This window comes from Entelurus aequoreus, linkage group LG06 (assembly GCF_033978785.1).
Source record: "Entelurus aequoreus isolate RoL-2023_Sb linkage group LG06, RoL_Eaeq_v1.1, whole genome shotgun sequence".
Classification (NCBI taxonomy): domain Eukaryota; kingdom Metazoa; phylum Chordata; class Actinopteri; order Syngnathiformes; family Syngnathidae; genus Entelurus; species Entelurus aequoreus.
This window is the reverse complement of record NC_084736.1, coordinates 54424507-54451096: the sequence shown is the minus strand read 5'-3', so window position 1 is coordinate 54451096 and position 26590 is coordinate 54424507. Positions and strand designations below refer to the sequence as shown.

Genomic DNA, 26590 nt, shown 5'->3' with positions numbered 1-26590 from the left:
CTATCACTCCAGTGTTCTAATCGTACAATGTGTTTGCTCATTGGCTCAGAAGGTGATTGATGATTAGAAAACCCTTGTGCAATCATGTTCACACATCTGAAAACAGTTTAGCTCGTTACAGAAGCTACAAAACTGACCTTCCTTTGAGCAGATTGAGTTTCTGGAGCATCACATTTGTGGGGTCAATTAAACGCTCAAAATGGCCAGAAAAAGAGAACTTTCATCTGACACTCGACAGTCTATTCTTGTTCTTAGAAATGAAGGCTATTCCACAAAATTGTTTGGGTGACCCCAAACTTTTGAACGGTAGTGTATACTGTTCATGAAGTTTGTAAAAAATTAAATAATGGTGATGTTCATCTTCAAGTATTTGGCCACCTGCCTTGACTCACATATGAACTTGAAGTGCCATCCCATTCATAACCCATAGGGTTCAATATGATGTTGGTTCACCTTTTGCAGCTATTACAGCTTCAATTCTTCTGAGAAGGCTGTCCACAAGGTTGCGGAGTGTGTTTATAGGAATTTTCGACCATTCTTCCAAAAGCACATTGGTGAGGTCACCAATTAAGCTCTCTGCATACTGTACGTGGGCTAATGGTATGGTCACATGAAGTTTGGAGCTGTAGCAACTGACTGTGCAGAAAGTCGGTGACCTCTTTGCACTATGCGCTTCAGCATCCGCTGACCACTCTCTGTCAGTTTACGTGGCCTACCACTTGGTGAGTTGCTGTTGTTCCCAAACTCTTCCATTTTCTTATAATTAAAGTTAAAGTTAAAATACCAATGATTGTCTCACACACACTAGGTGTGGCAAAATTATTCTCTGCATTTGACCCATCACCCTTGTTCACCCCCTGGGAGGTGAGGGGAGCAGTGGGCAGCAGCGGTGGCCAAGCCTGGGAATAATTTTTTGTTATTTAACCCCCAATTCCAACCCTTGAAGCTGAGTGCCAAGCCGACAGTTGACTTTGGAATATTTAGGAGCGAGGGCATTTCACGACTGGATTTGTTGCACAGGTGGCATCCTATGACAGTTCCACGCTGGAAATCACTGAGCTCCTTAGAGCGACCCATTCTTTCACAAATGTTTGTACAAACAGTCTCCATGCCTAAGTGCTTGATTTTATACACCTGTGGCTGGGCCAAGTGATTAGGACACCTGATTTTCATCATTTGGAAGGGTGGCCAAATAATTATGGCAATATAGTGTATTTAACAATGTACATTTTCAAAAAATTAATTGGAATACTTTTGGAGAGGGTGGATTTTGGGTGATTTCAATTGCAATCCGGGAACGCCTACACAAACGAACAGCTTGCATACATACCCAAACAATGGGTATGTGCTGTGGAGCAACATTTACACAATAGTATATTTAACACATTTTATGTAGACCACAAGGAAGTGTGTGAAACGTGGATTAGAAGCATCATAAGTATAGGACAACATAAGGTAAAGTCACTATTTCAATACCCTTTCTAATGACATAGTATTGTCTACTACAGTATCTCAGTTAACCTAAGTTTGTGTCTCTTGAATGTATTTGTCATCACAGCAGCTACACAACTGCTTTCATGCAGTGCGAGGTGTGCGAGCGTCGTTGCTCGATGCGACGGGGTCACCTCCGCCTGTGTCCGTGTCAGCTGTAGTCTAATTCCTGCGATTCGGTGATGAATGTTTCGGATGGAACACAAGCACAGGGCCTGGCCCAGATGGAGCTCTATTAAGCTGTTAATAAACGAGGATTCTTCTCTGCTCTGCCTGCATCTGTGGCATGGAAGGCACTTACAAATTTGCAAACACACACACATACGCACGCACATACATGCACACACACTCGCGGAGCCAAAATATTATAATGAAGTAAAGCAAGCCAGATGGCTGAATTAGAAAGCAGTCTCGTTTTCTCTTTATCTCTTCCTCGCTCTCGTTTTTCTCCCTGCCCGTCCCTTCCAGACTCTGCTGTCTCTCTCTTATCCTTCAACATTCCTCCCCATTCTGTGTCCCCACATAATGGATCATAGGTGTTGTCATAGTGGTGACCACCTGGATCAGGTGTAGGAATCCTTAAACAAAATCCTGAGGCAAAGGTCAAAGGAACATCCTGTGACTGATAAAAAAATGAGAACTTAAGCCAGCCAACATGTTGGTTTAAAACATTCCTAGGACAAGATGCTTTTATGACAGCGGACATCTATCAGGAACTCTATCCCAGTGTTTTTCAACAGCAGAAAACGTAAACAAATGAAACTCCACCAGGGTGTCGTGCTTTATTTTGAGTTTGTTGTTGTTTTTCTGTGTGAAGTGTTTTAGTTCCTGTCTTGCGCTGTTATTTTAGTGGCCTTTCCTGTTTTGTTGGTGCTTTCCTGTAGCAGCTACACGCCTTCCTTTGAGTGCTATTGCCTGACCTGCTTTCTATTGGCAAACAAGACTATTTCAGTTGTGCTGACGCTTTCCTTCTTTGTGGGGTCATTGTTGATTGTAGTATGTATGGATGTACTTTGTGGATGCTGTCTCTGCTCCACACGCTGTAAGTCTTTGCTGTCGTCCAGCATTCTGTTTTTGTTTACTTTGTAGCCAGTTCAGCTTTACTTTCGTTTTGCATAGCCATCCCTGTGCTTCATTGCTTTTTCCTTTCCGTTTTGTTCATTTTTGTTTTAAGCGTCACATACCTTTTTACCTGCACGCCGTCTCCTGCTGTGCTCTGCATATTGGTATCACAACAAACCATCCTCGACACGTTACGACTTCTACAAAGCAATAAACTACCTGCTGCCACCTACTGATATGGAGTTTTACATGGTTACCCTGCCGGGCTCTATACAGCACAGACACTAGACAACGGCACCTTATTTGCAGATTGTAATTATTAATTTGCAAATAATATTTTTTGCACCAATTAGGGGAAGTTGCATAATTTCCCACGCCAATATCTCACGGCACACTAGTGTGCCGCGGCACAGTGGTTGAAAAACACTGCTCTATCCTGTACTTAATTGAAGCATCAGGAGACCCCAGACGACCTATGGACCATTTTGTGGCAAACCTACTGAAATCTCTAGAAAGATGGACTGTAAATAACAGCTGTCTGCCCTGCCTGATTCACCATCATCACCCTCTTCGAGCCACACTGCCCTCCCAAAACACTGCTGGAGGAATTAGGCCCAGTCAAACAAAAATGGCTGCAGGTTGAGGTAGAGTGGATTCAGAAAAGAAGGGGAGAGAGCACAAAGGATTGGATGCTGAAGTGTCTGTGCTGGCATCTGTCGCTACCGCCGTCGCCCATGGTGGCATTTACTACTTTACTTTGAATTAGCCCTCAACTGGCTTCTCAGTTAACACCTGAGGAGGTCATTATGAGACTATTAGGGGAAGAGGAGAGGGAGCGGCAAAGAGGAGTATCTTACTCTGCTGAGTGTAAACAGTCTGTCAGGCTGAGAACTTTCACTCCCCCTGGAGATCCCTCGCTCCTCAGACAGAATGACAGAGACCTCATGGGAATAACGCCAGGCTTTCGCTCTCTCTCTTTGTTTCCCACATGGACTGACAGATCACAAATTCACAACACTAAGCCCTATTTTAAAATCACTTTCTCACTGTACACAAGTCTGACTTAAAGTAAACAATATATTTATATTGCCTAATGCCCACCCTCATTTTTGCATTCTCATTCTTTGAGTATGCTTTGTTGTTCTTGCCTCTGTTGTGTGTATTGTTTTGGGGGATTACATTTTTTCCCCTATCCTCTAGTTTCTGCAAAAGCACACATGCTTTTCTGGGTGTAGACAGCACAGAGCACCTTTTTGAGTTCCATTATATGCTATAGGCTTCAATGGCTTTTATTGCGCACCAGTTTGTTGGGCTTAGTGGCATTTGAAGAGAGTGCTGCACTACAGACTGAGATGAGAGGTATTTCTGCTTATACCTTGCACCTGACTAATACGAAGACATAGAGAAATCCACACTTGTGACACAAGTACCAATGTTTGCTGTTGTCTTTTCCCAAATGATAGCTCACTAAAGGAGAGCAGCATCTCTATCATTGTGGTATAACATTTTAGTGGTAATGCATACAGTGGAATCTGCTTATCCCAACGCCCCTCGGACTGGCTGACTTCATATGTGGTTTTAGACATAGCCGAAAGCCAATGCCAATGTTTGCATATTTACTTGTGACTTTCACCGGAGACATGAGTCGGATAAGCAACAATAAAGCATTTTGTACGGCAGTTTGTTGACATTGTTTTCTGAGTTGTGAATCAAATCAGAACAGTGGCTTTTGCTTGCCAGTCCAAGAGAAGAATAATTGCCAAACCACGTTGAAATGTAAAAGGCAGTGTCCCCCATACATTCATTTATTTGTGGCGGCCTGTCACAATTAAACACATTATAATGGGACTACCTACAATGTGCAGCTTGTCGTTACAGCTCCGTACAGTAGATGGCACCATACCTCTACTTCTTAACACACCTCATAGCACAAACAACAGCAGACTTAATCACATATTGGACTTGTTTTGCATCATGGTCTATTATGCAAATTAGATGATGCTATCGTTTACCCTTAACTATAGTTAGTTTTAGGGCTGGGCGATATGGCTGAAAACTGTATCACAATACACGTGTTTTATATCAATCAATATCAATTGTTATATATATATTTTTAGGACCAGGAAAAACATATATATTAAATGTAAACATTTTTATTTAAAATATAAACTTCCTCTGATTATAATCCCCTAAGCTATCAAGTTAGAGAGGAAAGGAAATGTCTACACAACCACAAAAAAACATCAATGTAAATAAAATCACATTGAACACTTAACAATAACCTCTTGAAATGCTTTATAAAATACAAAATACACAACAGTGCGAAGTGTGAAAATGTAAACATAGAGAAACCTAAGTAGAACTATTTTCTGCATTGTTAGTGCTGGTGTTGTGCAAGGTGGTGGAGTATTACTGATCGCAAGTGCCTTGGTCTGAACACGGTTCGTTTGAAAAAATTCCCAAAACTGCCATACTTTCAAGATGACTTCCTGTTTAATCCAGAATTTATTCGCTCTCTGCAGCACTCATTTTCATTTTTTGTTTTCACCTTATGCAGAAAATCAACAAAATCAAGACAGCGCAACGAAACTGTATAGTTGATGTACTGTTATGCGATTGACTATTAGCGTGTCACTTGTTGCTCGGTTAGCTAGTGCCTTTGTTCATGCAACCAACTTTGTTTCGCCACTTCCTGTTTCTTTCGACAAAGAAAATAATACATATACTACTGTTCAAAAGTTTGGGGTCACATTGAAATGTCCTTATTTTTGAAGGAAAAGCACTGTACTTTTCAATGAAGATAACTTTAAACTAGTCTTAACTTTAAAGAAATACACTCTATACATTGCTAATGTGGTAAATGACCATTCTAGCTGCAAATGTCTGGATTTTGGTGCAATATCTGCATAGGTGTATAGAGGCCCATTTCTAGCAACTATCACTCCAGTGTTCTAATGGTACAATGTGTTTGCTCATTGGCTCAGAAGGCTAATTGATGATTAGAAAACCCTTGTGCAATCATGTTCACACAACTGAAAACAGTTTAGCTCGTTACAGAAGCTACAAAACTGACCTTCCTTTGAGCAGATTGAGTTTCTGGAGCATCACATTTGTGGGGTCAATTAAACGCTCAAAATGGCCAGAAAAAGAGAACTTTCATCTGACACTCGACAGTCTATTCTTGTTCTTAGAAATGAAGGCTATTCCACAAAATTGTTTGGGTGACCCCAAACTTTTGAACGGTAGTGTATACTGTTCATGAAGTTTGTAAAAAAATAAATAATGGTGATGTTCATCTTCAAGTATTTGGCCACCTGCCTTGACTCACATATGAACTTGAAGTGCCATCCCATTCATAACCCATAGGGTTCAATATGATGTTGGTTCACCTTTTGCAGCTATTACAGCTTCAATTCTTCTGAGAAGGCTGTCCACAAGGTTGCGGAGTGTGTTTATAGGAATTTTCGACCATTCTTCCAAAAGCACATTGGTGAGGTCACCAATTAAGCTCTCTGCATACTGTACGTGGGCTAATGGTAAATGAAGGCTATTCCACAAAATTGTTTGGGTGACCCCAAACTTTTGAACGGTAGTGTATATTGAACGTTTTATCAAACATATTTTTCATTGATTTTGATTACGTGTGTATCGCAAGATATATTGATATTGTTTTATCGCGCAGCCCTAGTTAGTTTTATCGTCATTTGCATTTTGCGATTGGGATAATCGTTACTAATGCCCTTTTGATTAGTTAAAGGGAATAAATAATATACTGAACATGTAGACTATCCATTGTATTGATTTGGGTGATCAAATGCTTGTAAATATGAGGTAATGCCACTGTTCTATCAATATTTGTTCAGTTTTAAGTACAATATTTAGAGTAAATCATGGATATTGAATCAACCCTTATCAATCAGATAGTAAGTACTAAGTTTACTCAATAATGATACTGTAAATACACCATGACAGCCTATGTTTATGACTCTCATGCTCCTGTGAATATTTTCATCCAGCTTCTGTTATATTGTCCGTTTTTTTGTGTACGCTTGGGAAGGACCCTCCTTTTTGCCTGGGGTACAGTCAGACAAACCAAGCGTGAGTCGTGTAATCACTGAAAAGACACACACATTGTTGAACTCCCGATAACTGACATGTGCATGCTGCATGTGGGAGGTCTGTCTCCCTCCTTAAGAAGGTAACCACTTCCAGTCTCCTTCAACAGTCACCATTAAGCCTTCGACGTGGTGTTTTATGGAGAGATTGTGGAGGGGATGAGGAGTTGATGTCACTGCCCACCCACTTCAAGGACTCTTATCAAGCCCTGGAACTGTACATTCGTCACACACCTCCCCTTCATCCATTCAGCCTTCCACTGCTTTTCCTGTCAGCTGTTCACTCTAGTAAGACCTGGCACCAGATTTCTCCCTCTGGGATTTCCATCCACTTCTTTTCTCTTTTGTTTTCTCTCATTCCTCCCACTGAGCCCTCCTGTAAGTCCTTTCCTTCCCGCTTGATCCCATCTTCTTGTTTTCATCGCCCCAATGCCTCCTCTGCACAAATAAACCGCAGACACCCAAGTGACCAAGGCCTGTTCTCCCACAGTTTAGTTACAGTCACAGTGATGGGAAGAGTTTGCTATTGGTACAACAAACGGTGCAGTTGGTTCTTGTTGTGTTCTCAAGTTTAACTATTTCCTCTCAGATACGCATTGAGACGATCAAATGAATCTGATTACTTGAGTAATCAGATTTACTTGAGTAATCAGACAAACTAATCAATAAATTATTAGATTACTGAAATAATCGATGGTCACAGCCCTACTAATTTCAATATTTTCAAAATCTCTTCTTGTATTTTGATAAATGACAAGTTGGTAGTGTCATAACTAATGGTTTTCTCTGTAGCTGTGAAGAAAACAGAACCCGTCGCCCCCAAAAAGAAGCATGCTGTTGGTTTTCCAATATGTTTTACTGTAAAAATGATCTTTGACTCCAACGGTATCACACCATTAGCAGCTTCTCAATAATTTCATGGATATATGTTTGCGGTTTGGATATTATTTCAACGTCCTTGACGGGGGTTATGTTCTCTCTTCAGTATGGTACAGACACTTGAACTGCCTCGCCAAATCTGTAACACTGTCAATCATCTCAGGGCATTCAATCGATCGCAACTGGACTGTTTTGTTTGTCTTAGAAGATGTTTCGCCTCTCATCTCATCCTACTTGGATTGAATGCCCTGAGAAGACAATGACCTGGATGAATGAGAACATTCATAGACACTGTCGGTCATGTTTTTGTTGATATATTTTCTTAATAAATGAAAATCATCCCCATATTCTTCTCCGCACTGTTTTTCTCACTCACTTTCTTTGTTCTAATGGTTGGAAGACAAAGTTATGTCGATCTCCAGCTCTAAGCTAATGCTAGCAAGTAGGACTATGTTTTGGGTGGATCTTACAGGACAATTGCTACTAGCGGTGGGGGGAGGCTCGTAACTAAAACCTTTGCTCGCAACTTGAAGCAGAACAATAAACTGAGAGACAGTTCATATCTCGAAACACTCAAAAGTTGGGCACTTTTAAGTCAAAGTGTCGCTGTGTATTGCTTTTCTACAACCCCCATACCCCCCAAAATAAATGATATGCAAAGAGTGCCTATAGGCTTGTGACAACGTTCGTATTTTCCTTCAACTACAACACTGACTATTACTCACGGCAGACTTTGTGGGAGCCAACACACATAATAAAACCTTCAACAACAACACTGACTATTACTCACAGCAGACTTTGTGGGAGCCAACACACATAATAAAACAATCATAATCACTTACTGTACAATGTCTGCTCTCAATGGGAGATGACTGATGAGATGTTCATATCTTCCTGTTTAGATTAAGGATTAAGCATAATCCTCACGATGGGTTAAAAAAACGGTGGGTGCAAACAAGTGTCTTTTTTTGTCTGTCTTGCCTTTTTTGTGTCTAAGATGGCTGTCAAAGTTGACCAATTTTTCGGTTTATGGCCACAACCTTGTGCTATCCAGGTGAGAAGCATGATTTAAAATCTACAAATAACTTTTACCAACTCAGAAGCGATGCATCAGCTGATGATGTCAAAATAGCAGCATAAGCTACTTACCTCTCTGTGATCAATGCACCAATTAAAATAGATCCTTAACATTAGCATTGAGGTCCTAGAATGTAAATGGAGTTGTTGGCACTTTTTGAATGTTTTTAGTGGGTTTTATGGGCGCAATAGATGCATTGACGTCATGACTCACATTAGCTCCATTGTTAGCTGACTTTTATTTACATTTATTTACAACTGGGTTGTTAGACATACAACTCGCGAGCAAGTTTTATCCAGCTCGCAAGATGAGTTTGTTAAGTATAAAAATGAGCTGTAATTTTTTTATGAAATAAACTGCTGTTCTTAATGTGTCCACTAGATATAAATCAATTATTTTATCCTGTGCGCAGACCACTCATGACTTCAGAGGCAGCGGAGCGATGTGCCGTGTGTTAACACTTCTGATGTGCCGTGTGTTAACACTATGTACTTTGGCAGCTTATTAATGATAGTATACAAAATGTGGATTGGTACGTTCATGCCTTGATTGTCAAATATGTTGGTAATGTAACCTGTGACATTTATACTCAAATAAATGCTTTTGATAATTTGTACATTTTGTGTTGTACTTATAACTAAGGACACATTTTCAGGGGGCACATAAATAAGCTAAAATAAATGTATCCCCTTGTTACTTTGTGTTATTAATGAAGTCATATTCACAAGTTTTGTTGCAGATGATGCTACATATGTACATAATAAATCATATCATGTTAGTACATCATTTTAAGGAAAATTAGTAAGTTACATTAATAACATCCTGTAGTTTGACTTTGATATTATTATTATTTTCATCTTCTGATAGATTCAAAATTAACACCAAACCTGCCACTCAATTTCACCTATTTGACTGATGAACATTATCACATCATTTATTCAAAAAGTATAAACAAAGACAAATGAAGATATAGTACTATAAACCGCAACATGTACGTTTAAAAAAAACAAAAACACATTATGATTTGTAAATGTTCAAATGTGCGTCGTCTATTTTTAAACAAAAAGAAAACAATCTGAAGTTGTCTTTATTTTTAAGTTTTCATTGCATGATTTTACCAGTCCAGCCCACTTGGGAATATATTTTCCTCCACGTGGCCCCTGAGCTGAAATGAGAATGCATTAGAATCATAGCGTTAGAATGCATTAAAATAAGACATGCGGTATGTGTTCCTTGTCTCTCATAATGATTACAAATGATGGGCAACATTCCAAAAGAACTGCAGTTCCATTTTAAGGTCACGTGACTGCATTTTATATTTATATATAATACACATACATACATAAACAATAGCACACAGCCAGTATTCAACATTAACTTTCATCCCGTTTTGCTTTAATCAATTCATAACACACATTTGTCCTGTCATTTTTTTCTATCACCTTCTTATCTAGTTCTTATTCTATATGAGACAGTGCTCAGCCACCTGAGGCACTGAACAAATAACATATAGAGCAAAGGAAATTTCCTGCGAGGCTTATTGATGTTATTAAAAAGTAGCATACCAAAGCCTGAAATCATTTTAGTCTTCATCAGTCCGGCTGACATTTTAGTGAATTAACTGTTGGCGGCTGGGGCGGTGGTGATGACATGTGGTTGTTTTGGCTCTGCGGGCTGTTTTTCACTCTTTATAGGGTCAAATTGTAGATCGATCATCTCATTTGGTCAGACGGGGTAGCCTTTGATTGGCTTTTATAACGCTAATATGTGCCTGGTATGGATATTATTTGTGCATGCACTTCAAAAGCACTAAATCAAGTTAGTATCGAGCTTGTTTTGGCATTAAAGAGCACAGTGTCATCATACTCTTGTATCACATATATTATTGCTGTCCTCCCCCTTCTTTCCAATTATACCATTTGGTAACACACATGTTTTTCGTCAACTAGAATGATGGATTATTTTAAATAATGTGTTTGAGGGGTGTATAGATTTATGCTGTGTTTAGTTGTTTTTCTCGCTCTGCTCTTGGTTGTCCAATGCTACTTTAGTTAAATTCTCCATGTCAATTTGTACAAATATTCTTTATTTGTCACAGTGAAATATTTTTTTTATTACCATTGTAAAATGTATGTTGCTTGATTCCTTGACTATGGGTCCGGTAGCAACACTTGTTTTACCTCTGCATTTAAAATTGTAGTCAGTCAATCTATTTACTAAGGTGAAACACTATGATATTAGATATTAATGAATATAATTCACTTATTTGTGGCCACAAATAAACCCACCAATACGTATTTGGTGCTTCCGGGTTTGCCATTGCTCATTAACAAATTATAATAGAACAGTGGCAGATGTATCTATAAATGCACTTATGGAAAGACCTCATAAGCACCTGATTTGCCAGAGAAGACACTACAGAAAGTCTTCTGCGGTGACAATTTTGCAACTTTGATGCTATATTTAGCGAGGAGAGCTATGCATACAAAGTGAAAGTGAGCCTTTGTGTTCATTTATTTGGTAATCAAATACAAGTGGTCACAAAAGGAGAAGTATTCAGCTGAGATCCACCTCAACAGGCTCAGAGAGCGTGCATTGAACCGCGTTCAAATTGTGCAAAATTTTGTATTTGTTGTTTGTTTCAATAACGCAGGAACAGCCGCTTTCAGCAACACATTGATTTATTTACAACTCTGCAGGGCTGCAGGATACTTGTACTCGCGTCTTCAGAATCAGAATAAAAAATACTTTAATAATCCCTGAGGGGAAATTAAGATTTTCAGCACAATCCCACTCAAGAGCAGACAAACATTACAGGGAGACAGAACAGGATCGCTGACGGGTCTGGGATTTGAACTCCAACCTACCGATCTCAGGGCGTTCAAATCCCAGCCGAGTCATACCAAAGACTATAAAAATGGGACCCATAACCTCCCTGCTTGGCACTCAGCAACAAAGGGTTGGAGTTGGGGGTTAAATCACCAAAATGATTCCCGGGCGCGGCGCCGCTGCTGCCCACTGCTCCCCAAGGGGATGGGTCAAATGCAGAGGACAAATTTCACCACATCTAGTGTGTGTGTGACAATGATTGGTACTTTAATCTTTAATCTTTAATCTTTATATCGGTATGTGGAATTCAATTGTGGAATACAGAAGGTCTTAAGCGTTGATCGTGCGTACAAAAGTTTTAAATGAAATTTTTCTCTAAGATTATATTTCTCCTAAGCATTTTGTGGAACTTAGATTTTTAATGGACCCATATAGCAGATTGTAAAAATAAAATAAACACAACATTTTTTTGCAAAAAGGTGTATTATTATGAGGGAAATCAGAAATGATGATACAAATAAGAAATACAGACACTAAGATTTGTTTTAAAATACATGTAGTTTGTTTCTTTATATTTATTATTAGCCTAGTTCATTTCAAATAAAATGATGTTAGCAACCTCAACCCCTCTGTTGTGAGTTTTCAGAGAAAAAATGGGGATTTTACTTTTTGCTTAAATCTTGCAGCCCTAATATAAACCTATAATTATCTACACTACTTACCTAAACGTGATCACGCTGTGTATAGTTAGCCAATTACAGTAAGTTACGAATGCATGAGTCATGAACCATCAAGTTGAAGATGTTGACATTCAGCCACATTATAGTTACAAACGCCTCACACCTGCATGATTCCTACCCAAAGCTGATAGACGGTCAGTTACTGATTGAAACTTGTTTGTGTTTGAGCTCCAACTGGCGAGCGTGACTGGGATGTGTACGTGCTTTGTAGCTGAGGCGCCGCCACGAGCCCTTGTTTTGTCATCAGGCCGGTGATATAGAACCGAGCTGAGTAAGACATGGGAGAGAATAAGGACGAGGAAAGAAGGAGACAAATTGAATAGAAAGTTGTTAAGGTCACTGAAGCATGAAAGTCTTGTCCTGGGGTTGCAATGACTCGTATACAAGGTTCTTTAGTGCTGTGGCCGCAGGAATAGACATAACTTACATCACCCCCGTCCTGGAGAGTTCCTCACCTGGCACTTACAACCTCAACATTCTCACACTAAGATTCAAGCACAAGAGTGGAAACATGGGGTATATTTCATCGTATGGTTGATATTACCTGGACAACAGTTCTTACAGGGTAAAGCCTTCTTTTAATTTATACCATCATCGATTTGAAGAAGCCATTTGATGATGTTACTGATGTTATATCCTCTTGTGCATGTTTTTCCCTCTGTAGGTCATTACACAGCATGTTTATGAGCTGCTGGAGACAAAGTGCAACATGACGAAAGCAATCTTACCAGTAAGTATACGCTTAAACATATTTTTTTTATTTTGGAATATTGCCATTGCAGAGTAAAAAGTATTGGATGTGAACATTTACTAAAAGGTAAACTCATTAGCATGTGATTATGATACTGAAAACAAAATGAAGACAATCACTATGTTTCCATGCACTAAATTAGTCTGATTTCTCAAATAGTTTTTTATTTTTGTATTTTCACACCAATGTGTGAAGTCCCAGGGTCCATGCACACTCTCTAATGTGACTATTGATCTTATGCCATGTGCCTCCCGTACACTGGGGGGCGCTTATTTCCTTTTAGCGCGAATAAATCAATCAATCAATCAATCGTATTGCTTTTCCGGTTGACCGATGACGTCATACCAAAACAAGGCACCTGTTGCTCCTTACAAGTCAACAGCTTAGCTCTGTTGTACCTGATGTCCGCTGTAATATTGGCACAGATTAAAAAATATTTGGTCTCTATGCTGATGTTAAATAGCAGACAGCACCAAGAAGTGCTCTTCGATTGCGCTACGAACATGACGCTACTACCAAGAAGGTCTCAGAGCGTATGCAGGTCAGAAGCAAAGAAAGACTGGCGGTAGACATACCGTATTTTTCGGACTATAAGTCGCAGTTTTTTTCATAGTTTGGCCGGGGGTGCGACGTATACTCCGGAGCGACTTATGCGTGAAATTATTAACACATTACCGTAAAATATCAAATATTATTTATCTCATTCACGTAAGAGACTAGCCGGATATCAGCAATCGTCACACACACACGTCAACCAATGCAAATTCGGCGGAAGCGGGTCATGGCAGAAGTGCATTGTGGGAAAAGAAGATGCTACAGCAATCGTCACACACATGTCAACCAATGAAAATTTGCCGGAGGCAGGTCATGGCAGAAGTGCATTGTGGGAAAAGAAGATGCTACCTGCTACGGTACTACTTCCACCGTTTCAACATTGCCGGTAACTTATAAAAACAAAGGGCTGAACAAAAATGGCACCGAAAAGGAAATCATATACTGCAGGTTACAACCTGGAAGTAGTGAAATATGCAGCAGGAAACGGCAATCGAGCAGCAGAAAGAAAGTTTGGAGTAAACGGAAAACTTGTAAGGGACTGGCGAAAAGCGGAGGCTACTATTACTGAAATGAAGAAAACTAAAAAAGCTAATCGCGGGCTAAAAGCTAGGTGGCCACAGCTCGAGGAACGAATTCACAAATGGGTGCTTGAACAATGTGCTGCTGGGAGAGGCTTCCGAGCGCACATCACGCCAGTTAAAAAATAAATTAAAAGTTTTAAACTCCATACCTGCCATCATCCCCGGAGGCTTAACCAAAATTCTCCAGCCACTTGACATCTCCGTGAATAGGAGCTTTAAGGCAGTCCTGCGCAACCTGTGGGAGCAGTGGATGATGGATGGAGAGCACAGCTTCACGGCAACCGGGAGAATGCGCCATGCAACTTTTCTGGATGTCATTGGATGGATCGACAAAGCATGGGCTTCAGTGACAACCGAAACCATCCTGTCCGGATTCAGAAAGGCTGGAATAATTGGAACTGCAACTGACGATGACTCTGACGTAAGCGACGTACCGATAGAGAGAGGAAGCGGCGCATTGTCTACCTTTGGAGTTGGCAGAGTTGTTTAAAAGCGACACAGAGGAAGAAGATTTCATGGGATTTAGCGATCAGGAGTGACAGATTGTTTGGTAAATGTATAGCATGTTCTATATGTTATAGTTATTTGAATGACTCTTACCATACATAATATGTTACGTTAACATACCAGGCACATTCTCAGTTGGTTATTTATGCGTCATATAACGTACACTTATTCAGCCTGTTGTTCACTATTCTTTATTTATTTAAAATTGCCTTTCAAATGTCTATTCTTGGTGTTGGATTTTATCTAATAAATTTCCCCCAAAAATGCGACTTATACTCCAGTGTGACTTATATATGTTTTTTTCCTTCTTTATTATGCATTTTCGGCAGGTGCGACTTATACTCCGGAAAATACGGTACTTGCCAACCCTCCTGATTTTCCCGGGAGACTCCCGAATTTCAGTGCCCCTCCCGAAAATCTCCCGGGACAACCATTCTCCCGAATTTCTCCCGATTTCCACCTGGACAATAATATTGGGGGCGTCCCTTAAAGGCACTGCCTTTAGTGTCCTCTACAACCTGTAGTCACGTCCGTTTTTTCTCCATACAAACAGCGTGCCGGCCCGGTCACATAATATGTGCGTGAATGCAAGGCATACTTGATCAACAGCCATACAGGTCACACTGAGGGTGACCGTATAAACAACTTTAACACTGTTACAAATATGCGCCACACTGTGAACCCACACCAAACAAGAATGACAAACACATTTCGGGAGAACATCCGCACCGTAACACAACATAAACACAACAGAACAAATACCCAGAATCCCTTGCAGCACTAACTCTTCCGAGACACTACAATATACACCCCTGCTACCACCAAACCCCGCTACCCCCCAACCCCGCCCACCTCAACCCCCCCAACCCATCTCCCGAATTCTGAGGTTTCAAGGTTGGCAAGTATGGCGGTAGAGAGTATTTTCAAATAAATATTTGGACGGAGAATCATTAAAACAAAACTTTTAAATGTCTCGGAGTTCAGTCAAAAGGCTCTGTGGATTGATGGAATGAGTTTAAAATCCGAAGGAAAAGACAGTTTATGCCCCGGCCAATTCTGTTCCAGATAAAGGTTTTCTGGACTATCGTGCCAGTTGTGTGTAATACAGAGTTACTGTACATTAATTTGGAGTGCACAAATGCAGCGTGAAGAGGTTTGTGTAAACTTTAGTATTCACCTTTAATATACCTGCTTCATTATCTTCTATCTCATTCGTTTTTTGTTCCGGAAGCCAAAATTGATTTCCTTAGCTACCCTACTAAATACGTCTCTTTTTGTTTGTTTTCTCCCATCGATGCACTTTAAAATGTTCTGGTATTTTAATTTGTGAAGCAAATAAACTGTCTCCTCTCCATTACAATTGTTGCTTATTTTTTACTGAATGGGATCTACTTCCGGGTTGTATCCCGCACGATGAGACTGGCGCGTGCGCGAGACGAAGGGTCTCTCTGGCCGCACACGCCCACTCGAAAGATCGGGTTTTCAGTCGCATAATCCAGGTGTGTTAGTCTGACATTTCAAAAACACAATCAGACTAAGGTGTTTCCATTGGTTGTTGGATGCTTATTTAGAGCCAAACTATTTGAGAAATTGGACTAACTTAGTGCATGGACACGTACTGGCTGAGATTGTGAGGAGTCTTTGTACTTCTCTCTCTCATTAGTCCCATTTCCTATATTTCCTCTTTTTATGTTACCACCCTCCAATGTCTAAATCCTCTATGTAAAAAGTGTCTCTTCAAAAAATTAACAGTTTTGTGACAGTGCAGTGCAGCATGCTTAATCTGTTTTGCATTGATGTGCTCAAACGGGGGAACTTTCTACTCTTCTGGAGATACTCTTTAGCCAGATCATCCTGGCTCTGCACACTTGATCCCTTTTATTTGTTGTTGAAAGCATGTTCGCCTCTTTTCGCCCTTATATATATGTAGCTCGCCTTTATCCATCGATCTCTTTTTTTTGTCTGTCAATAAAAGCTGTGATCGTTTTTCAGGGCTGCATTTATAGGAATGTTAGCAGAGTTAGCAGCAGTGGTAAGAGGCTCCATAAATCAACCACTAGCAGGGGATTCAGCGCTTTCATTAGCCCCCATACACATTCACTGGGTTATCTGCCTGGACTATTTATATCATTATTTCACTGCAAAATGGCTCTGTTATGCTTTTCTATGGCCCACCCGCCTAAGTGTATGCGGCGTGTGCATTTGTATGTTAGTGGTGGGTCTGTCCACCTGCATTGCATTGAACTTGTGACCAGCGATTTTAAGAAGATTAACTGCAGCCAAGTATAGTGAGAGGGAATGAGGGAGCACCAGAGTACAAAAGGGCAAGATTTTCTCCCCCACTCAGTTCTCTTTGTCTGCTTGGATTAAGTTCTTGCAGCTGCCACCCATGGCTTTTATGGACAGTGTTTGTCTCCTTCGAGATTCCTCTTGTCGTACTCGGGAGCGCATGTACACAAACTCACTTATCCTCTCTGGAACACTTTCTGTCTCACTATTAATCACTGGCTGTTTTCTCTTCATGCTTAGAGTGTTGACGCATGTTAGCTTTTCAAAGCATAGCATCCATCCAAGTGAAGGCTGTTTCTTTGTAAACACATGCATTGAATGATACTTTTCACAATAAAGTCTTTCAGTAAAAAAGCTTTAAATGTATTGGACACCTGGACATTCTTGACTGAAGTGTCAATGCAATGCAGTTTAGACAATAGAGCTTTTTTGGCTTTGATTCAGACATCACTGCAACTAAATTATGTTTTCCGTGTTTTTACATTAGCTCGACGCCACTATGGATGAGCCTTCTTCTTTCATCTACCTGAGCCCCAATGCCTTGTCCAACCCTTCCAAGCTACTGGTGCTGATCCAGGGCAGCGGTGTGGTGCGAGCCGGTCAGTGGGCTCGAAGACTTATCATCAACCAGGACCTGGACTCAGGAACTCAGATCCCCTTCATCACCAGAGCCATGGAGGTAGGGTATTTTACATTATTATAGATTTATTCCGATGTCCTTCCTCAGTCCAAAAACCTTCATGATAGGGTAAATGGAGACTCTTGCCCAAAGGCGTGAATGCGGCTGCATATATGTCATCTGTGATTGATTTGCTACCAGTTCAGGGTGTACTCCACCCCTCGTCCAGCTGGGATGGGCTGACCAGTGGAGTGGGATTCAGATTACGAAGTGCTAACATCATGTGACACTTGTGAAGTGAATTATATTTATATAGCGCTTTTCTCTCGTGACTTAAAACACTTTCACATAGTGAAACCCAATATCTAAATTACATTTAAACCAGTGTGGGTGGCACTGGGAGCAGGTGGGTAAAGTGTATTGCCCAAGGACACAACGGCAGTGTGTCCTTGGGCATGGATGGCGGAAGCGGGGATCACTTGAGGAAATACATTGAATAGTGTCGTTTGTGTGTATTTTCTTAAAGGGGACATTTGATGATTGTCCTCCTTTTTGACCTATAAATGGTTTTACAACGTTGGCTACTCGTGTTAAAAAATAAAATGTAAAATCATAAGATTCATGCATTTGGGCGTGAGCTTGCATGCAGTTTTGGATGCCTCTGGAATTCTGTGGTTTTCAGTCTTTTTTTTTTTTAACATTTGGCACAGTATGACGTCACAGATTAAATGGACGGACTAATGTGGGCATTTATAGTTCATGCTCTCTACAAGGCCCCTAATTCCTCCTCTGCTCTCTTGTTCCAATGACCGCAGGCTCCAGTGTTATTCCTTCTTGTTTCATGCTCTTGCGCTCACTCTGATGTTGATAAAATAAATACTATTTTTTTTGTCCTCAACATTTTAGACTTACCTGTTTTGTCAACATGGACCATTAAGAGCTATTTGGATTAATGATCTGACGGAAAAAACAGCAACTTGGTTTGATGAAACACATGTTAATGAAAAATATTTTTGACTGTGACTGAAAACAATAGTGTTTTTTATTTTTATTTGTTTAAATTTTATTTAATCTTGTACTTTTTGAAAATATAAATTCTGATTCTTTTGGAGAAAGTGGGGCGTGGAGAGTTTCATTTGCAATTTGGTAACACCACACACGAACGAAACGTTTGTAGACAGACTCAAAAAACGGGTTCTAAATTGGACTGTCGAAAAATTCCTGCAAAATTTTCACCAAATCATATTCAATACAATACTACAATGATGTGTTAAAGGGGGCTTAGTATGCAAATCCATTTTTTGGGGGGTATTTTGGATCGGCGTAAGTCACGAACATTTGAACTTAAAATTTTGACCAAAGAACCACCATTACATGTGTTTCAAATGTTGAAAAACAAATCATAATATGACCCCTTTGAATACATATTACAATGATCACAGTTCCCTTTTTATATTTACATACATACATGCAATTTAGGAGATTGTCAGTTCATTGAGCAGAGATGGATTCATTCGTTCTGTGAAGGAAATGAAGATGTCACAGTAGCATATATTTTATATAAAATTTTTACAACACATTTGTAGAATCAGTGCAATTTAAGTTGTATATAGTGATGTAATTATTATAATAAATACGTATGGAGAGTGTATGGCACATATTTTAATACGCACATAAGTAAAATGTGCTGTGTGATAGCTGTTTCACATGAGAAAGTGTTACACCTCACACACAGTGGAGAGTTGTTATATAAATAAATTATGAATCGAATGAAGGATGACTCTTATATAAATATGGACTGAACGGACAGCTTGTCATTTATTTATAAGTAACTAGACCACATCATTTCGACTTTCCTTTTTTTGTGTATCCTGAAAAAGATATATAAAAACAATTATCCAGTAGGTAATTAATTATGTAGCAGTTATTTGCTGATGTGTAAATGCAACTAAAAGGGGTCTCTACCTCTTTACAATTTTCCCCATCCCCACCCCTTTGCGCATTTGTCAAGGCTGGCCACCTCTACCTGTGTAATTTCATCAGCCTGCTGTTCAAATTGACTTAGTGCAGGGATCTTGTTCTCCCTCTCCCCCCCCTCACTCGTCCCTCCGCTGGGTCCACCTGAAGGCCATAAAGACTTACGCTCAGTGTAAAGGCCCTTTTTCCTGCTGTGCACAACTTCTGGAGATGTTTGTGTTGCATGCCTGCGTGTCAACGGATGATTCAGCGTCTCGGAGACTGTCTTTGAATTGCGTTTGCCCAGGATGGGATTGCAGCGGAAGGAAGCCCTGTGCTGCGGAGAGTCAAAGTGACAGGCTAGATATAGAGAACATGGTAGTGCAAGTCTTGCTCGTTCATCATAGTAAACAAGAAATTGCGTTCCTACACTGACAAATCATCATCCTGGTGTTTTACCACAGACAGGCCTTGTAGTGTGGTGTACACAGCAAAGACAGTTGTAGTCAATTTGGGCTGTCTGCATCTATTTTGGCAATGTTTGTGGCTCAGTCGAGCACAGCCTGGAATTTGTGTGAATGCTGTTTCATGTACAAAACCCAAACCAGTGAAGTTGGCATATTGTGTAAATGGTGAATAAAAACAGAATACAATGATTTGCAAATCCTTTTCAACCTATATTCAGTTGAATAGACTAGACTGCAAAGACAAGATACTTAACGTTGGAACTGGTAAACTTTGTAATTGTTTGCAAATATTAGTTCATTTGGAATTTGATGCCTGCAACATGTTTCAAGTGGCAAAACAGACTGAGAAAGTTGAAGAATGGTCATCAAACACTTATTTGGAACATCCCACAGGTGAACAGGCTAATTGGGAACAGGTAGAATTGTATCTTTGATTAATTCTTAAAATGTTGGATATTTAATAGATTGAATGTTTAGTCTTATGATACCTCCTCATTGGTGCCTGTCTGTCTCTGTGTGTGTGTGCGTGTGTGCGTGCGACCGGTGAACAACTTAGGACCGAAATCATGGTCCCAATATGGAAAACCATTGCATCTAATAGAGAATGTCTCATTTGCACCCCTGGTGGTGAAATCTATCAAAAAAAGGGTGGTCCCAAAAAGGAGGGATTTTTCCAATTGACTGTGTCTGTGCTCCCCCTCTGGTAGGGCTGTGAATCTTTGGGTGTCCCACGATTCGATTCAATATCGATTCTTGGGGTCACGATTTGATTAAAAATCTATTTTTTTTCAATTCAACACGATTCTCAATTCAAAAACGATTTTTTCCCGATTCAAAACGATTCTCTATTCATTCAATACATAGGATTTCAGCAGGATCTACCCCAGTCTGCTGACATGCAAGCACAGTATTAGATTTTTGTAAAAAGCTTTTATAATTGTAAAGGACGATTTTTATCAACTGATTGCAATAATGTAAATTTGTTTTAACTATTAAATGAACCAAAAATATTACTTAATTTATCTTTGTGAAAATATTGGACACAGTGTGTTGTCAAGCTTATGAGATGCGATGCAAGTGTAAGCCCCTGTGACACTATTGTTCTTTTTTTTTTATTTTTATAAATGTCTAATGATAATGTCAATGAGGGATTTTTAATCACTGCTATCTTGAAATTGTAACTAATATTGATACTGTTGTTGATAATATTCATTTTTGTTTCACTACTTTTGGATTGTTCTGTGTTGTGTTTGTCCTCTCAATTGCTCTGTTTATTGCAGTTCTGAGTGTTGCTGGGTCGGGTTTGGTTTTGGAATAAAGATACAAAAATAAAATTAAAAATAATTTAAAAATAAATAAATACATTTAAAAAAATCGATTAAAAAAAAAAGAGAATCGATTCTGAATCGCACAACGTGAGAATCGCGATTCGGATTCAAATCGATTTTTTTCCCCACACCCCTACCCTCTGGTCAACATATAAAATAACGAGTGTGTGTAAAAAATTGAAGTGCTACCCCTCTGGCCAACATATGTAATAACAAGTGTGTGTAAGAAATTGAAACTCGCCCCCTTTGGCCAAAATTAATTAAAACAATAAAATACATATGTATATAGACACTGTAATAACTTGAAATAAATAATGAAGATTAAAAACCAATTACAAACAAAAAAAACAAAAAAAAGAACTAAAAGCAGTGTTTTTCTCATAATGTGTTGACTTTTTTATACAATTGGGAACTATTTCTCATGTTCTTTCTGTTTCTGTGATATTGCAACATTTTCTCGGAAAATTATAACTTTTTTATATAAAATGATTACTTTTTATTGCAAAATGTTGACATTTGTCATATACAATTCTGACTTGTATCACAATATTGCCAATTTTTGTGTTCTTCTTGTAAAATAGTGAAATTTTTTGAGTAAAATTAGGACATTTGTCATAATTTTGCAAAGTAAAATTCAAATTATTATTATAATATTGCAACCATTTTTAAGTTTTCTTATAAAATTGTGACTTTTGGCTTGTAAAATTACGACTCTCTTCATAAAATTGCCAAAATGTCAGGCTTTTTCTTGTAAAATTGCAATGGTTATTGAGTAAAATTCCAACTTTTATCATAATATTGGACAAATGTTCAGTTTTTCTTGTCAAATTTTGACTTGTGTTGAGTAAAATGATGACGTTTATTTTGATACTAGAGGTAGGCATTTTTTGGAGGTCTCTGGAAGGTAACAAATACAACAAAGTGTGTGTGTGTCTGTGTCTGTGTCTGTCTGTGCGTGCGTGCGTGCGTGTGTGTGTGTGTGTGTGCGTGTGTGTGTGTGTGTGTGTGTGGTTTGCGTTTGTAATTGTGGCCTCATTTTATGGCATTGAAAATTGACGCTGCTATAAAAAGTACTTGAATTGAAGTAGACAAAGTTTAACATGCAGACTTTGGCTAAAATGATAGTTAAAGTTATTTTTCACACAACTTCGTCTCACTCTTGTTCGCTGATTAGCAAGGTAACACTCTTATCCAGGCTAAGACCGCGTTCTTCTTTCAGACGTTCGACATCATGCTCGCGCATCGCATATGCACTGCCATAAAAACAAGGTCTGCTTTGCAAAATGAGCAAGGTATTCATGTTTTTTTTTTAACAAGAATCAGAGGAAATGTTTTTACACTTTACATGTTATCACTGGCAATGTTTTTGCAAGTGGCGGTGCTGATTCGCTTCTACACGGAAGACATGAGTGACGACGTCACGACTATTGTCGGCGACCAATTTTATTGTCGACTAATCATTGCAGACCTAATATAGAGTAAAGAAAAAAGAAATATTCTAAATGTTTCATTCATTCATTCATATTTGAGTTTTTTGTAATTTAATAATACATGTGTTATGTCGATATCACTAACATTATCACAGTCCGACAATATCAAAGCATACTTTTTTACGTTTACATTATGTACTTTTTCACAAACATTTCTCAGTAAAAAAAATAAAAAGAAGTATCGCCTCCAGTGCAGTTCTTGTGAAGTTACTCCTGGGAAGTTGATTGGAAATTCAAAGCCTTCGGCAAAGGGTCAACTTGAGTGCATTTAGAGGGGAATACGGGGAGCGCTTTTGGCTTTACAAAATACACCCTCATGAGTACACACCCCGAATTAAGAACCCTACTTTGTGTGTTCAACTCTAAAGCGTGCGAGTACGTGTCTGTCAGGACATGAACGCTTTAAAATGCCGTTCAGACGTTCTTAACCGCGTTCCTTGAGAGCCAGTCAGCCTTTTCTCTCCTCTGATGGGATCACAACTGCCAATCAGCGTGCATGTGGGAGAAATAGCTGATGGTGCAAGGTAGTGGGGCTTTTCCCACCACACTGAACATTGTAAATTGATGATCTTGGCGCCACACTTGGCTTATGCATTTGAAGAAATTACCTTCTAGATTTTTTTATACTAATTTTTTTTAATGCAGGGGAAAATCTTTCTAAATGTGAACTGCTGTTTCGATGCCAATGTCAGGATACGTTTATGTGAAAGTCAACTTCTCATGGCTGATGTCATTAGGTCAATTAATCAATTCATTGAACGATAAATGAAAATGAACTCATGTCTGTGTGTGTTTGCTTTCTTATTCTGTGGCTTCTAATCAGGTGGGTGCCATGATTGGGTATTAAAGCAGCTTCCATAAAATGCATTCACAAACAAGGATGGGGCGAGGGTCACCACTTTGTGAACAAATGCGTGAGCAAATTGTTTAAGAACAACATTTCTCAATGAGCTATTGCAAGGAATTTAGGGATGTCACCATCTACGGTCCGTAATATCATCAAAAGGTTCAGAGAATCTGGAGAAATCACTGCACGTAAGCGGCAATGCCCGTGACCTTCGATCCCTTCGGCGGTACTGCATCAAAAACCGACATCAGTGTATAAAGGATATTACCACATGGGCTCAGGCATACTTCAGAAAACCACTGTCAGTAACTAGAGTTTGTCACTATATTAGACATTAAACATCTTGTCTTTGCAGTCCATTCAATTGAATATAGGTTGAAAAGGATTTGCAAATCATTTTATTCTGTTTTTATTTACCATTTACACAACCTGCCAACTTTACTGGTTTTGGGTTTTGTAAATGTAGAAGAACTGTCGACGCCTTTTTGTACCATTTGGGAAAAATGTGCAGCTTCACTTTACTTGTACTAAATTACCAGGTGTACAAACAACTTCATTCACCTTTAGTTTTAAAACAAAGCTAGGACTGATAGCTGTTGACAGTAGGCACAAAGGGGAGGATCATATTTGGTTAAGTATTCAGCTACTGTAATCACACTTGCGGACCAATTAGGAGTCATGCACTAAATGAGTCTGTTTTCTGAAATAATTTGGGTTCTTCTATATCTTTTTGTGAAGTCCCACTTTCACATTTCCATGCTCTATCTGTAATGCGACTGTTGGCCATTCACAGTGTGCACTAGGGGGCCATTGATTGATTGACTGGAGCTCTGTGTTTTGTTTTCTTGCTACATCATGTACAGTATTTACATTCCTTCAGACCTTTATAAACAAATATATATATATATATATATATATATATATATATATATATATATATATATATATATATATATATATATATATATATATATATATATATATATATATATATATAATCAATTTGAAAAAAAAGTAGTGATAAAGACCTTAAAAGCTTACAAGCTATACGCTGCAGCAGTGTTTACTCTTTGTATTGTTTTTGGTTGAAAACAATACTGTCTGGAAGTCTTGTGTTTTGTCATACTGTAGAACATAACAGGGTTTTAAGGTTATTTCAATGGCAAAATACAATTTTGAAAGTCTTTGTTGTTATTTGTTTGCAAAGATAGACCAACACAGCTTGTGATTTTGTTCCTTCATCACAAAGCATTTTGCCACTAGCAAATACAGTAGGGCTGCAACTAACAATGATTTTGATAGTCGATTAGTCAACGATTATCTTAACGATTAGTCAAATAATAAAGCCCACACACATTTACTGGCTCTAATTTTTCCATGGACTTTTAAATGCAGCTTAAGTTTTTTTAGGTATGTGCTTACTAACAACAAATATGACTAATTCATTCATAAATAGGTAATTTTACTGTGACTGTGTTGTTCATTCAGCTGTTACATTTAAGATGACTATTAAATGTTGTCCATTTTAAAAAAAAAAGGAAAGGCAAATTGCTAAAAAAAAAACAAAAACAGTAAATTAACCTTGTTTATTTATTTACAAAAAACTGTTCAATTGGCAGCAATGAAAACAACAAAATCCAACTTCCTCAAAAAGAAAAAAGAAGCATTTTGTGATGATGTTTAAAACTCTTAATAGACTCAACGTGTAGTATTGTATCTTTGATTAATTCTTAAAATGTTGGCTATTTAATAGATTGAATGTTTAGTCTTATGATCCTCATTGGTGCCTGTCTGTCTCTCTGTGTGTGTGTGTGTGTGTGTGTGTGTGTGTGTGTGTGTGTGTGTGTGGGTGTGGGTGTGTGTGTGTGTGTGTGTGTGTGTGTGTGTGTGTGTGTGTGTGTGTGTGTGTGTGTGTGTGTGTGTGTGTGTGCGTGCGTGCGTGCGTGCGTGCGTGCGTGCGTGTGTACATGTGTGCGACCGGTGAACAACCTAGTCCGTGCTAAGTGCTGCTTGAGTGATTGTTTACCTGAGCCAGTGTTTAGTCTGCAACCAAAGGTATCGAAATATGTCAACTTTTGATTTTACGTTAGAATTTGGTCAGTGCTTATAAAAGTACCGAATTCGGTACCCATCCCTACTCTTAAAAACTATCCACAATCTTTGCCTCAGTGGGCAAAGACAGCGCCTAGCAAGTCGCTGTCCACTAGTATGAAGCACTGCAAAAGTAACACACATTGTGAGTAGAAATGATTGTAAATGCAAATAATTGATATGGGAATATTTGGGCTTCAAAGCAAATGAGTGAGGTGTTAACAAGAGCAAACTAACAAGTATGCCAAATTTGTTGGAAAGTGATGGCAACAAAAAAAGATGACAAAACAAACCGCCAGGCTCAAATTTTCAAGCTGACCAATATTTCTTGAATGTTTAGAATGTTTTCTAACCGAGATTTAGAGTAAATATTATTTGTGTGTTTGTTAACTTATTCAGCATAATTAAAAGTTATTGACCTTCAAATTGCAATGGTGTAATATATTCATAAAAAAGACAAGTTTACTGGGTTTGAAAGTGTTTCTTCCATTATAATTAGTAGTCTTAAACAGTGTTGGGTTAGTTACTGAAAACCAGTAATGAGTTATAGTTACTAGTTACTTCATTTCAAAAGTAACTCAGTTACTAACTCAGTTACTTACACCAAAAAGTAATGCGTTACTTTGAAAAGTAACTATTTAGTTACTTCTTTTTTTCTTTTCTTTTTTAAAAGCTCCCATTAATGCCCTTTAGCCTTCATTTCAGTACTGTTATTGCACTGGAGAATAATACAATGTGTTGATCAACTTGACATGCATTTGCATCACTGAACTCTGCTAAGCAATGTGGTCTACATACAACACACAAAGACAAAGATATGTTTCAAAGGCCAATTTATTTCAGGCCAGAACAAATTGACAAAACTATTTTAAATAGCTGCAACATAATGGCACTTTAACTTGAACTTGAAGTAGA

The 26590-nt window shown here is 38.8% G+C and overlaps 1 protein-coding gene across 7 annotated transcripts in view; it reads left to right on the top strand.

Moving 5' to 3' along the window:
- arb2a (ARB2 cotranscriptional regulator A) overlaps nt 1–26590 on the top strand; it is a 450847-nt gene that overhangs the window by 33605 nt on the left and 390652 nt on the right. For all 7 annotated transcript variants that reach the window (XM_062051000.1, XM_062051001.1, XM_062050995.1 and 4 more), the window contains 2 exons: nt 12859–12924; nt 17365–17556. In XM_062051000.1, the coding sequence (XP_061906984.1) occupies nt 12859–12924; nt 17365–17556 (258 nt within the window). The remainder of the gene's footprint in view (nt 1–12858; nt 12925–17364; nt 17557–26590) is intronic.